This window comes from Aptenodytes forsteri, unplaced genomic scaffold (genome assembly GCF_000699145.1).
Source record: "Aptenodytes forsteri isolate BGI_AS27 unplaced genomic scaffold, ASM69914v1 Scaffold26, whole genome shotgun sequence".
Lineage (NCBI taxonomy): Eukaryota > Metazoa > Chordata > Aves > Sphenisciformes > Spheniscidae > Aptenodytes > Aptenodytes forsteri.
The window spans coordinates 2735617-2747562 of record NW_008794125.1 but is presented as its reverse complement, the minus strand read 5'-3'; the positions used below and the strand labels follow the sequence as shown (position 1 = coordinate 2747562).

The 11946-nt window shown below is 60.9% G+C and overlaps 2 protein-coding genes across 2 annotated transcripts; one reads left to right on the top strand and one right to left on the bottom strand.

Moving 5' to 3' along the window:
- Positions 1-222: 222 nt before the first annotated feature.
- On the top strand, positions 223-7027 carry ECI1 (enoyl-CoA delta isomerase 1). The gene is given in 7 exon segments (XM_009277649.2): positions 223-336; positions 339-498; positions 1505-1632; positions 2380-2526; positions 3867-3988; positions 4699-4877; positions 6507-7027. Coding segments are annotated over 7 exon segments (1017 nt in total). The 3' UTR covers positions 6674-7027.
- Positions 7028-7270: 243 nt separating this feature from the next.
- Positions 7271-10964, bottom strand: LOC103898396 (deoxyribonuclease-1-like 2). The gene is made up of 8 exons (XM_009278671.1): positions 10818-10964; positions 10378-10466; positions 9183-9266; positions 8966-9066; positions 8779-8891; positions 8372-8526; positions 8064-8160; positions 7271-7321 (listed from the first exon to the last, which is right to left on the bottom strand). Exons 1-8 carry the CDS (start codon positions 10962-10964, stop codon positions 7271-7273), a joined length of 837 nt encoding a protein of 278 aa, XP_009276946.1.
- Between the last annotated feature and the right edge of the window lie 982 nt (positions 10965-11946).

Here is an 11946-nt window from a genome sequence, read left to right as displayed (position 1 = left end):
GTCAGGGTGCCCCCCGCTGTGAGTCAGGGTGCCCCCCGCCCTTCCTCAGTGTGTCAGGATGTCCCCCGTGTCCCCCCACCGTGGGCCGAGGAGTCCCCACGCCCTCTTTCAGTGGGTCAGGGTGTCCCCGTGTCCCCCCACCATGGGTCGGAGTGTCCCCATGCCCTCCCTCCGTGGTCAGGGTGCCCCCCGTGTCCCCCCACCGTGGGCCGAGGTGTCCACATGTCCTCCCTCAGTGGGTCAGGGTCTCCCCGTGTCCCCACCCTGTCTGTGCACAGCAGTTTTGGGGAGCACACCCCACACCCATGGGATCTGTGCCCTGCCCGGCCCTACCTGCTTCTGTCCCCCCAGGTGTGCTGCCCCTCTGCCGCCGGCAGCCGGCGTGGGGCAGAGCCGCCTGGCAGCCCCCCCCCCCCCCACAGCCCCCCGGCCTCCCGCTTGCCCCGCGTCGTGCCTTCAGCAACAACAAGATCCTGGTGGAGCTGGACGAGAGCTCAGGTACGGCGGGTGGCACCTCTGCAGCGTCGCCTGCGTCCCGCGGGGTGTTGTGGGATGCAGGCAGGGGGGTCTCTCCCATGCCTGCCCCGTGGCTCTGGGCATGGAAAGCCACCGAAGCCCTACATGTTCCAGCTTCAGCTGCTTAGGACCCTCGGAGAGAAGTGTTTGGGGACGGGAGTCTCAACAGTCGTGGGCACTTCAGGTGGCTGGTGCTGGTGCCACAGGCAAACCCTAGCTGTCACCGTGGGCAGACCTCGTGCCCCATCCCCTCTGCGGGGTCCCTGCTTTGGGGACCTGGTAGAGTGGCAGACGCTCCTTCAGGGAGCAGCTGTTGGGGATTTCTGTGTCCTGGCTGCCAGGAATAGCTGTCGCGGGGCCACGTCCCCACACCGAACAAAGGGTGCCTCTTCTTGAGGCTTCCCTGGACCTGCCTTTGGCTGCCAGGCCCCTGGGTGCGTCCTCATGCTGTCCGCAGCCTGGGCACGGCTGCAGCACTCTGACTAAGCACTCGGTGAGGACCTTTTAGGGTAGGGTAGTGCCGTTTGAGAGTGGACAAGGGCTCGGAGCCCTTCCTGCGGTGCTGGCCAGGGTGGCGGTGCTGTCAGCAGGCTCAGAAAGGTGTGTGATCCCCTGGGCACAGGATGTTTACTGTGATAGAAGCTGGAGGCTCAACCTTATCCAGTGAGCCCAGAGAGAAGGGAGCTGCCAGGCAGCGTCACCCCAAAGGTGGCTGGTCTTTGGGACACACGGCACGCCACTGCACGCGTGCTCGTTCGTGCTCCGGGTTCACCACTGGCTGAGTGAGCTCGGCTTGTGGGCAGATCTGGTCAAAGGCAGGGCCCTGCTCTTGGCCCCGTCGCTCTGGGGGCTTTTTGAAGAGCCAGGAGTGGAAAGACGCGATCTGGGTGAGCAGGGAAACAGGGAGGTGGGTGAAGCTCCCTTGGGCAAGGCAGTGCGTGCTGCTGTGGTGGGGGGTTCTGATGTCTCTGTGTTTACCATGGCACAGGCATCGCCACGATGAAGTTCAAGAGTCCCCCAGTCAACAGCCTCAGCCTGGACTTCCTCACCGAGTTTTGCATAAGCCTGGAGAAGCTGGAGAACGACCGGGCCTGCCGGGGCGTGATCCTCACATCTGTATGTGCTGTCCTCAGCCCGGGGTGTGAGCTGTGGGGCAATTTGGCAGGCACGGGTGCCATTCCCTTGCTCGTGTTTGGTCTCTTGGCTCGCTGGTCACTGGCACGGGAGGGCCAGGAGGCAGCTTTGATCAGGTCCAGGAGGAGGGGAGGTGGTTCTTGGAAGGGCTGTGCTCTTTCTTCCCTGCCCTTTTCTAGCAGAAGAATAACAACGAAGTGTTGTCATTTGCCATTAAAATCAAAGCTGCTTATCGGCAAACCTGACACATCCCTTGAGATCTCTTGAACTGCCCGGAGGGAGCTGCTAGGGGAAGCCAGTGTTTATTTTCAGACGTGATGTGGGTATGAGGTGGTGCCTGGGAATGGGACAGGACAGGTTTTGTGCTGCGTGGCTGATGTACCCGCACAGGGACCCTGATAACGAGAAATTGTGCTGCAAGCAAAGAGTCCCAGCCCTGCAGGCCATGGTGATGGGAGGTCCAGGCTCTGATGTACCTGCACAGGGACCCTGATAACAAGAAATTGTGCTGCAAGCAAAGAGTCCCAGCCCTGCAGACCATGGTGATGGGATGGTCCAGGCTGTGGGAGCACTGGGGAGATTGTTTCAGAACCCTGAAAGACCCTGGTTTATGTCATATTTAATTATCGCTTTCCCTTTCCTCAGGCTGCCAGGCTGAGTGTGTTAGAGGGCTAAACGGTTATCCCTGAGCAGTGACTCTCAGTGATGTTTGTATTTTCCCGATTCCAGGCCATCCCCAAAATCTTCTCATCTGGCCTGGACATCACCGAGATGTGCGGGAAGAGCATGGAGCACTACGCCGAGTTCTGGAGAGCTGTGCAGGAGATGTGGCTCCGGCTGTACGGCTCCAACATGGTGACAGTCGCTGCAGTCAATGTACGTCTTTTAGATCCGCCTTCTTATTCGCTCCGTGCGGTCTGTCACTTGCTGTGGCTTGTTTGCACCACGTGGGCAGGGACAGCCAAAAAATCAGGCTTGTCAGTGCTGAAACAAATACAGGGATGTATTTGTTGCCGTGTCTGGGTGAAGTTGGTGTCTGTCGGTTCGGCGCGTTGGGGTGTAGGAAGGTACAGAAGAGTGGGATGTTGCAGGCTCCATGTAAGCTGCAGGTGCTGCTGGGGTATAGCAGCATTTCGGCTGCGGTGGAGAGCTTGCACGGCACTCGTGTCCTGCCTATGGGGACTGACGTGCCCTTGGCAGTGTTTTGTGCAGCAAGAGCCAGACCCTGCCCCAAGAACTCAGCTGGGTCTGTCCTCCAGGCTGGAGGACCCGGAGGAGGACTGTAGGCCAGTGGTAAAGCCCAGAGGGGCATCGATGGCAGATGCGTGCCGGAGAAGCTGCGCGGTTGGTGTGGAAGGCGTCCAAAGAACGCCTGTCACGTGCCCACCGGCTGCTTTCTCACTGATGAGACTCGTAGGAGTTGCCCAGGGTCACTTGCTTGGCCATTGCACTGCTTTGCTCGAGCGGAGGAGATGGGAGGCAGCCAAGCAGTGCCGCGAGTGCTTGTCCTCGGCCCTGTGGGCAGCAGTGCTGCGGGCAGTGCTGTTTGTTGTGAGCCCTTTTTTCACCGGGTTTTGCTCCTCCAGCCGTGGTGCTTGGCCAGCAGGGAAGTGCCGTCTGAATCTCAGTGTCCGCAGATGGGTTGTTACCTGCTCGGTGTCTTGGTTTCATTTTTCAGTGCAGCGCCGCTTTGGCAGCTCACGGTTCTGTGTCTGTCCGTAGACTGTCTTTGAAGGCAGCTGGGTCTCTGAACGGCTTCCCGCAGGCATCCTGTGCAGGGCTAAGCAAGCACCGAGTCGTGGCAAAGATGGTCGCAAATGGAAGTTTTATAGGCAGAAGGTGTTACAAAGGCCCTGGACAGAACCGTTTCTGTGGCATTTTAACTCAAGTAGGGTTAAAAACTCCTGTAGGGTTACAAGAAAATGCCGTAGCAAATCGCCACTGCAGGGTTTGCAACCTGAGTAACATGGATCAATTAACTGGATTTCCAGGCTGGAAAATGCAAGAAACAAAGAGCATTGAAAAATGAAAGGATAAACCCTGGTAAACCTATCAAAAATCTTCTTTGGGGCTGTTTCAAATCAGGTGATCAGAGACCTGGGGGACATCTGCTCTGTCACTCTGTGTCTTCCCTGCTCTGGAGGAAACAGCGAGGCTGGGGGTGCAGGGACATTTGTAACCATGACCTAGACTCACTCCTTCCTTCTCTTTGCCAGGGGTCCAGCCCGGCGGGAGGCTGTCTCGTTGCCTTGTCGTGTGACTACAGGATCATGGTGGAGAACCCCAAATTCAGCATCGGCCTGAACGAAGCCCAGCTGGGCATTGTGGCTCCCTTCTGGTAGGCCAGTGCCTCCCACTTCTAGTGTCACGTGTAGGTCTCTCAAAAGAATTCATCTTCAAGGAGTTTATTAATCGGTTTAACTGGCTGCTGAGATGTAGTTTTATGTGTCAGTGATCAGGTAGTCGCAGCTGCAGGACACTGCACCTCATTTCTCTGTCCTACTCTGCCGGTATCTGAAAAGCTTTCAGGCTGCAGAATGTCCTCACATCCTTCGCCAGTGAGGACCTCCGATCTGGCTCTGCAGTCAACTCTGAAACTAGTGCTGGGAGATCTCCCTGGTCAGGCTCAGTCTGGGAATATGCTTTTCTGTGAGTACACGCTGTGTACCTGCAAAATCCCACAGCTCTGGAGATCTCTGGAAGCGTAGGGGCACTAATATACTAAGGCATGGACTCTTGGTTGCCCTAAGAACGTGTAAATGTAGTGTTGGAAAGGAGCTTTCACGTCACAGCAAGTGGGCGCAGCCGGGACCTGTGCATTGAGGGTAGATAGAGCAGCTCTCATAGAGAGGAGGGTGAACTCTGTTGGGTTAGCACCGAAAATGGCTCTGCTTGCCTGACTGCACAGCGTGGCTGAGCCCGTAGCTGCTGTTTAGAGGCCCATGCCTGGGGAGTGGGACCGAGCGTGCTCTTAGCTTCAATGTCTGGATGCAGCTGCTGCTGGGTGTCTCTTTCCCTGACCGTGGCTTTTCCTCCCATCTCTTCTAGGTTTAAGGACACATTTGTGAACGTTGTGGGACACCGAATTGCTGAATGCTCCCTCCAGCTGGGCTCCCTCCACCCCACACCCGAGGCCCACAGGTTTGGCCTTGTGGACGAGCTGGTGCCAGAGGACAAGCTCCAGGAGAAGGCTGTGGCTGTTATGGCACAGTGGCTGGCCCTTCCCAGTAAGTGCGGCACCTCCGGCAGAGGAAGGGGAGATTGATCAGGGTGGGAAGGATGGGTACCGGGGCTGGTACCTGGGAGCTATGCAACAGTTTCCATGTAAAGGGAAGGTGTGAACGGCTGGGAGGTAGGAAAGCTCAGCACAGCGGTCCAGGCAGCCTTGGGCTAACAGAGACGTGCTTGCCAGTGCCTCTGCGTGGGAGGACGCCGTGCTGGGTGCGCAGGGCACGTGGCTCCAGCTCGGCTTGCCCTGCCAGCCCTGCTGAGTCAATCCACAGGTGCCTGAGCTCCAGATACAAACTGAATCTCTGTGTCTCTCAGTGGAGTTGTTACCCCAGGAAACCTGCCATGGAGTTGAGGGAACAGGCTGGGCGAGAGTGCCTGGGTGGCTGCCAGTCCGCCTTTGTGGTCTGGATCAACTCTCATCGCTCTGCTGAGCTGGGGATAGCGATGGGGTCGTGAAGACAGAGAGCAAACGCAGACATCATGTGCGTGTTTGGGCTGCTCTGTGACTGGCAGCACGTGGTTCCTGGGCTGGGAGAGGGCTGTCCGCCGGCCAGGGCTAGACCTGAGCTATCGCATCCCATGCCACCTCCTGAGCGCTGCAGGGAGGTGCAACTACTTATCAGCCTTCAGCTGCTCTTTCTATAGAAACCTGAATGAATCTGGGCAGAAATGGATGGGTCGCAGGACTGTCACTTTGTGTCCCGGCCTTGGAAGAGGGTCCCTAAACAGCTCTCTCCCCTGCTGTCCTGGCGTTAGAGTGAGACCTCAGGCCCCAGGAGCGGGGAGCATGCCTCAGCTGTGCTCTCTCCTGACTTCCAGGGGGCACCATGCAGATCCTTCCCCAGAGCCCTAAATCAGAGCCAGGGGGAGTCTGTCCGGGTGAAGGTGTCTGTAGCACGCGGGTGCTGGAGCGATTCGGGGTTCCCAGTGCGTGGGGTGTTGGTCATCGTTTCACTGTTGCTGTTGCAGCACACTGAGAGCGCGTATGCAACCTCCGTGCAACAGATGTGCAGGCGCATCATTGCTGGTGGCTCTGTGTGTGGGTGTATGAGCAGATGTGTGCTCGAGGCTTCGGTCAGCTCCAGCAGCCAGTGCTGTTCCAGAAACATCCACGTATCTGTACTGAACTGGCCCAGAGCCTGCCGCCGGGATGAGCTCGAGGGGACAGTGCTGCTGGCTTTCGTGTGGCATGTTTGGCATGAGCAGACTGTCTTGCCAGAGGACAAAGGGGCTGGGTTGAGGGAGCTTAGAGCCAGAGCAGTTTCAAATAGTGGAGAATTTTGTTCGGTTACTGCTGTCCTGAGCCCGGTGGTGTGTATTGGGGTGGGGGCTGGGCTCTGGAGGGTGCAAAGAGAAGGAGGTGCACAACTTTTTGTCATCTGTCCCAGTAGATCAGTCGTTTCCCCACTGAGCGGTACAGATCATAATTTATTGTATGAGAATTTATCCAGTTCAGCTTCCAGCCGGTGGGTTTTTCTTACACCTTTCCCTGCTGCTTTAAAGAGCCCTTTGGTGTGCAGCACCTCCCCTTCCCTTCGGAGGGACCTGCACATGGTGGCAGTGGCCGAGAGCTGGTCAGGGGTGAGGACCGCGCACGTTCCCCATCCTCGCTCTCCTTTCCGCAGACCATGCCCGTCAGCTCACCAAGTCCATGATGAGGAAGGCAGTGTTGGACCGCCTGGTAGCTCACCGGGAGGAAGACATTCAGAACTTCATCAGCTTCATCTCAAAAGAGTCCATCCAGAAATCGCTTCGCATGTACATGGAGATGCTAAAGAAGAAGAAGAGCTGAGGAGCCGGCCGGCCGGGGTCCGGTCCCAGGAGCTCGAGTGACCCTTCGAAACGCTGCAGTAGCTGTAGACTTTCACAGTGAAGCCATCTGCAGTGTCAGCAACCGGTGATGTGCTGCTTGCTCCCGTGGCCGCCCCAACCGCCCCTTCCCCTTAGTCCCCATAGAGTGCCTGACACCACCGCTGCCTTTCCTGAGAGCGGAGGGAGCTGCCTGCTCGGCTCCTCTGAGGAACGGACAGGGAGAGGGTCTCAACGCCGCTGTGGCCCGAGCCCGCCGGTCCTTGGATGTCCTCCCTCCTGTCCAACAGCTAATTGTGAAATGAGATGTGTCAATAAAGTCTTTGATGAGGTAGGACCTGGATGCGTCATTCCCCAGCCTGTCTGCGGTCACCGCTTCCTGGCTGGTGGCCTGTCCCTGGGCTCTGGTTCGTGGTGGGCTGGGGAGGCCGGGGCACGGCCGGCGGCCGGCTGCGACCCTCCTCCAGACCGGGACCCGGAACAGCCCACGTGCAGGACTCATGGATGGGGCTGCCTAGGGCGCTTCACGGGGGTTGGTGGTGGGAGCTGGAGCTGGATCGTGGTCTGCGGCCGCAGGAGCTCAAGCCATCAGCTTCACCTCGACTGGGTAGTGGTCGCTGACTGCCAGGGCCTGGAGGAGGGTGAGAGGTGGGGAGGCGTAACGGAGGGGTCTGGTGAGCCCCTCACCGTGCTGGTGGGGCCAGCAGGGTGACTGTGATCACCCTGCCAGACCCTTCTGCCTGCTGGAGGGGGACGAGATGTCCCCAACCCCGAGAGGCTCAACACACAAGGCTCCAGTTTTGGCACCTCTTGTGGAGAGATGCCCAGGTGTGGCCTGGGGCGGGTGCAGGCAGGGGGGTGCCTGCCCTCCGAGACCCCCATGTCTCGCTCGGGAGCTCTGTGCCAGCTACGGGTGGTTGGAGATTGGCTTTGATTGCCCCACGCCGTGGGGTCCTGCCCATGAAAGACTATGAAAAACCCCATGTGTCTCATCTCTTCCCCACGGGGATAAGCAGTGACCCCAAATCCCCCCTCCTGTTTCCACCCATGGATCCCTCGGCACCCCGAGCTCCCCATTAGCTGGCTGCAGGCTGCTGTGTCCCAGGAGGGGAGCGTGCCTTACGCAGGGGCTGTGCTGGCGTCCCAGCAGGCAGGCGCTGGGCAGGGGCACATGTGCTGCATCCGGAGCCAGCTCAGGCTGCTGCTGGAGCTGCTTCAACTCCGCTTTTGGGCTTTTTCTTAAATGTGGTGTTACATGGCCACGGCCAGGCTGCCTAATCCCAAACAGACACCAGCAGCCCCGCAGCCGGCGCTGCCCGGGGCAGCTCAGCTTTGGTGCCTGTTTGAGTCCCGTGTTTGCGAGCCTGGCTCACCTCCTCCTGCTCCAGCTGGAAAGTGCGCTGGAAATTGTAGATGGCAGCTGAATTTGGCACGATGCTTCTCTTCAGCTTGGCGCCGCACACCACGATCCTGCCAGGGGACGTAGGCGGGTGGGTCCCGCTCCTGCCCCCGCGCTTGGCTGCTGGTGGTATGGGACGGGCAGGGGGGCACCCCAATCCTGCCAGGGAGACGTAGGCGGTGGGTCCCGCTCCTGCCCCCGCGCTTGGCTGCTGGTGGTATGGGACGGGCAGGGGGGCACGGGGTGCCAGGGAGGGGACCCTGGTGCTGCGGTGGCACTCACCTGTCGTAGGCGCAGTCCGACTTCCCCACGGTGGTGTCGGTGTCGTCGGGGAGCAGCCACTTGAAGACGTCGCTGGTGCGCAGGCGGATGGCCGACCAGTCGCTCGGCTGGACGTAGGCGCAGTCGGCGTTGAAGTCCCCCAAGAACATGATGTTCTGCGATGGGAAGAGGGGGGGGCTCGTGGTGGCTGGGGAACAGGGCTGCCCCCAACACCAGCCCTCCCATGGGGGTCAGCCCCGGGTGCTGGGGCATCCCCCGTGGCAGGGGACGGGGCAGGAGCAGGGTCCCCATCCCACCACCCCTGCACCAGCTGTGCTCGCCTCGGAGCGGGGACCCAGCGTGGGTCGAAGGGTCCCTGGGGCTCAGCGCCCACCCTCGGTGCCATCCCCGGTGCCGGCGGCACTCACGTCAGTCCCCCACTTGTTGACAATGGCCAGGTAGACGTCGTAGAGCGCATCGATCTCGGCGACGGCATCGTGTGGGGCCGAGTGCAGTGGCACCAGCACAAACTCCTCTGCCTCTGCCAGGGGAGAGGGACGTCAGCCCTGCAGCCACCCCATGCCACCACCTGGGGCCACTCATCCCCCTGCTTACTGGTGCGGGGTGCTGAGACCCTCAGGATGAACGGCTCCCGGCTGAAGACATCCTGGGGGTCCTCATATTGGTAGGTGTCCACCACAGACACGACATCTGGCCTGTGGGACCAAAGGGATGGTGACCCTGGGGCTCGGCACGGCCCCTGTGCCCCCTCCATGATGTTGGTGGCCCTGCGGTGCCGCGGGACAGGCGGCAGCACTCCCAGCCCCATTACCTGTAGATGAAGAGGTACATCTCCTTGTAGTTGTCCCGTCCCAGGGGGCCGCTGATCTCGTAGTCGTACGGGGACGTGGACACACTGCAGAGACGCAAAGGGAGGACGGTGACATGGCTGGCACCAGTGACACAGCTGGTACCATCCTGGGGTGGCCTCAGCGTGGCCAGGGGCTGGGCAGCCATGTGGTTGGCACTAGCCGGTCCTGCTGTCCTGTCCCTATGGGCCACTATGCCCCGGCTGTGGGGTGACATGGGGTCTAGTGGCTCCGAGCCACCCTGCTGTCCCCACCACCCCGGGGTGGCTCCTTGGGCACGGCCGGCCGCGGGCAGGACGCGGGGCGGCTCCTGCCACCCCTTTCTCCACAGGGACGCTCCCCACCTTCATTTGCAGCAAAGCTAAATTAGGTTAATGAGCAGCCCGGGGCCCCACGGAGCCTGGCGTCACCCTCCCTGCCCTGGCTGCTTTGTGGCTGTGCTGGAGGGGGCACCGAAGGGGCGAGGACGTGGGCTGGGCGTACCTGCTCAGGAGCACTCGCTGCCTTTCAACAAGGCAGCAACAGCCTCCGCCCAGCCCCAGCCTGGCCCTGACCCGTGCCCTCACCCAAAATGGTGTCAGCACCCAGCTGGTGGAGGGGCTGCCCGTGCCCTCACCCAAAATGGTGTCAGCACCCAGCCGGCGGAGGGGCTGCCGCCCCACGGTGGCCAGTTTTAGCCCGCCCCAGCAGCCCCTTTTCTTCCTGGGGTGCCTGAGCCGCTCGCTTCAGAGCATGATCTGCCGCTGGGTCCATCCCGGGGTCAGCCTGCCACTCACAGGGTCTTGGGGTGCGGGGGGCTGCCTGCCCCTGCCCGCTTCATCCCCCATCTCACCTCTGCCCTGTCCTGTTGGATTTTGGAGCCAGAACTTGCCAGAGCTGTAGTTCCTTTCCATCCTGTGCGCTCCAGTGGGATTGCAGCTTTCGGAGGGGTTTTGTGCCGCTTGTATCCCCCTTCCTCTCCCCGGATTATTCCCAGTGGCTTTTTCAGTGCCTGCTCAAAGCTTCAGCCCCAGCACTTTTCTCCCATTTCCCTTTCCAAAAACAAACCCTCTGCCGATGGACAACTTTTTTTGGCCTTTTATTGCTCAGGCAGCTTGGCTTTCCCTGCTAACGCTGGCATCTTAGCCCGTGAGCTCTCAGCCCCGGCCCTGCTCATACCTGTTAAGATGCTCCATGAGCTGGGTGACAGCGCTGAGGTCGGAGTCGCGCACCTCCTGCACCAGTGCCACGTCGTAGCGCTGCAGGATCTGTGGGGCCGAGAGGGATGGCGATGGTGAGAGGGAGCCTGCTCCTGGCTCGGGGCCACCCTCTCCTCTCCCACCCATCTCCCGGCTGGGCACCCTGATGCAGTGCTGGGTGCAGTACCACGGGGACCCACATATCCCTTGGCGTCGGGGCAGATGTCCCCACAGAGGGCTCAGAGGGACTGCGGGGTGTGCCTGACATCCCACCTTGGTCCCCACCAAGCCTTCACCCACCCAGGGCATCCCCGGCACTGGGATGCCATCCCATCTGTGGCCACATCCCCACACGTCCCTGCCACAGGAGGCACATTTTGGGTCTGACTCAGCGCAGAGCCCATCCCTGGCTGCACTCACGTTGACGATGATGCCCGCCACTTCCTCGTTGGACATCTTGGTGTCTCCAAACGCCTGGATGTTGAAGGCGCCGATGCGCAGCATGGCGGTGGCCGGGCGTGGGAGAACCACGACCAGCAGGGACAGTGCCAGCGCCACGGTCCCCATCCTGCTGGGAGGGATGCTGAGCCACAGGGATGCAGCAACGGGAGACGAACTTGGAAAACTGCTTTGGATTTGGGAATAGAGCAAAAAAAAGCCATGTAGGTCCTTCTTAAGTCCTGGCGTACAACAGCATGCTGCAGTGGGCACCACCTGGAGCAGCCCACAAAGCCGGCACGGGCTGTCTGCTGGCTTGCCGGTCCCAGGGTAAGCTAAACCCCATCCTGCCGCGGTGAATCTGCCTGGCAGCACCTCTGCCAGCCCCTGGGATCGCCCAGCTCCGCTCCCCGCCGGGACGTCTCCATTGCCCACCAGCCCCAGCCGCCACCGCTGGCACCCCGGGCTGTTTTGCGATCTTAAACTTGATTGCAGCCCCCACAGTCGGAGTAAGGGAGCGACTCCTCATCCCAGCTTGTCCCAGCACATCCCAGGCCCTCCCACTTCGCGGCTGAAGGTGCCGAGCCCGTATCCGTCCTTACCGTGCCGAGCGCGCAGCACCTCTGCCCTCCCAGCAGCAGGACGGGCGGCTTTATTCCCGGTGGAGGTGCCGGCAAAGCAGGATGAGTCGGACACCCCCGTGGGGGTTTTGGCACAGCTTTGGGCTCCTTCCTACATTGGCACCAAAACCCCGCGGGGCGGCAGGGTGGGGCTGGCATAGCCGCCCCTGTGCCGACGCGGCGAAGGGTGGCCAGGGAGGCGCAGCGGTGCCGGGGCATCCCGGTGGGACTGGGTGGGCACGCGGGACTCATGGTGCTGCGGCTGGGGTGGCCCCCCGGGTCATGGTGCGGGGCACGGCGGCCAGGCAGGCGGCGAAGGGCGATGGCCTTAACGTGGGTGATTCAGATGGTGTAATTAGAGGGGAGAGAAGGAAATGGCGGGGTGTCTGGGTCAGGCAGGCTGAGCACCGCCAGCCTCAGCAAGAGGGGGCGGCTGCAAACCCCCACAGCAGCCCGGTCAGGTCAGGCAGGCTGAGCACCGCTCAGCAAGA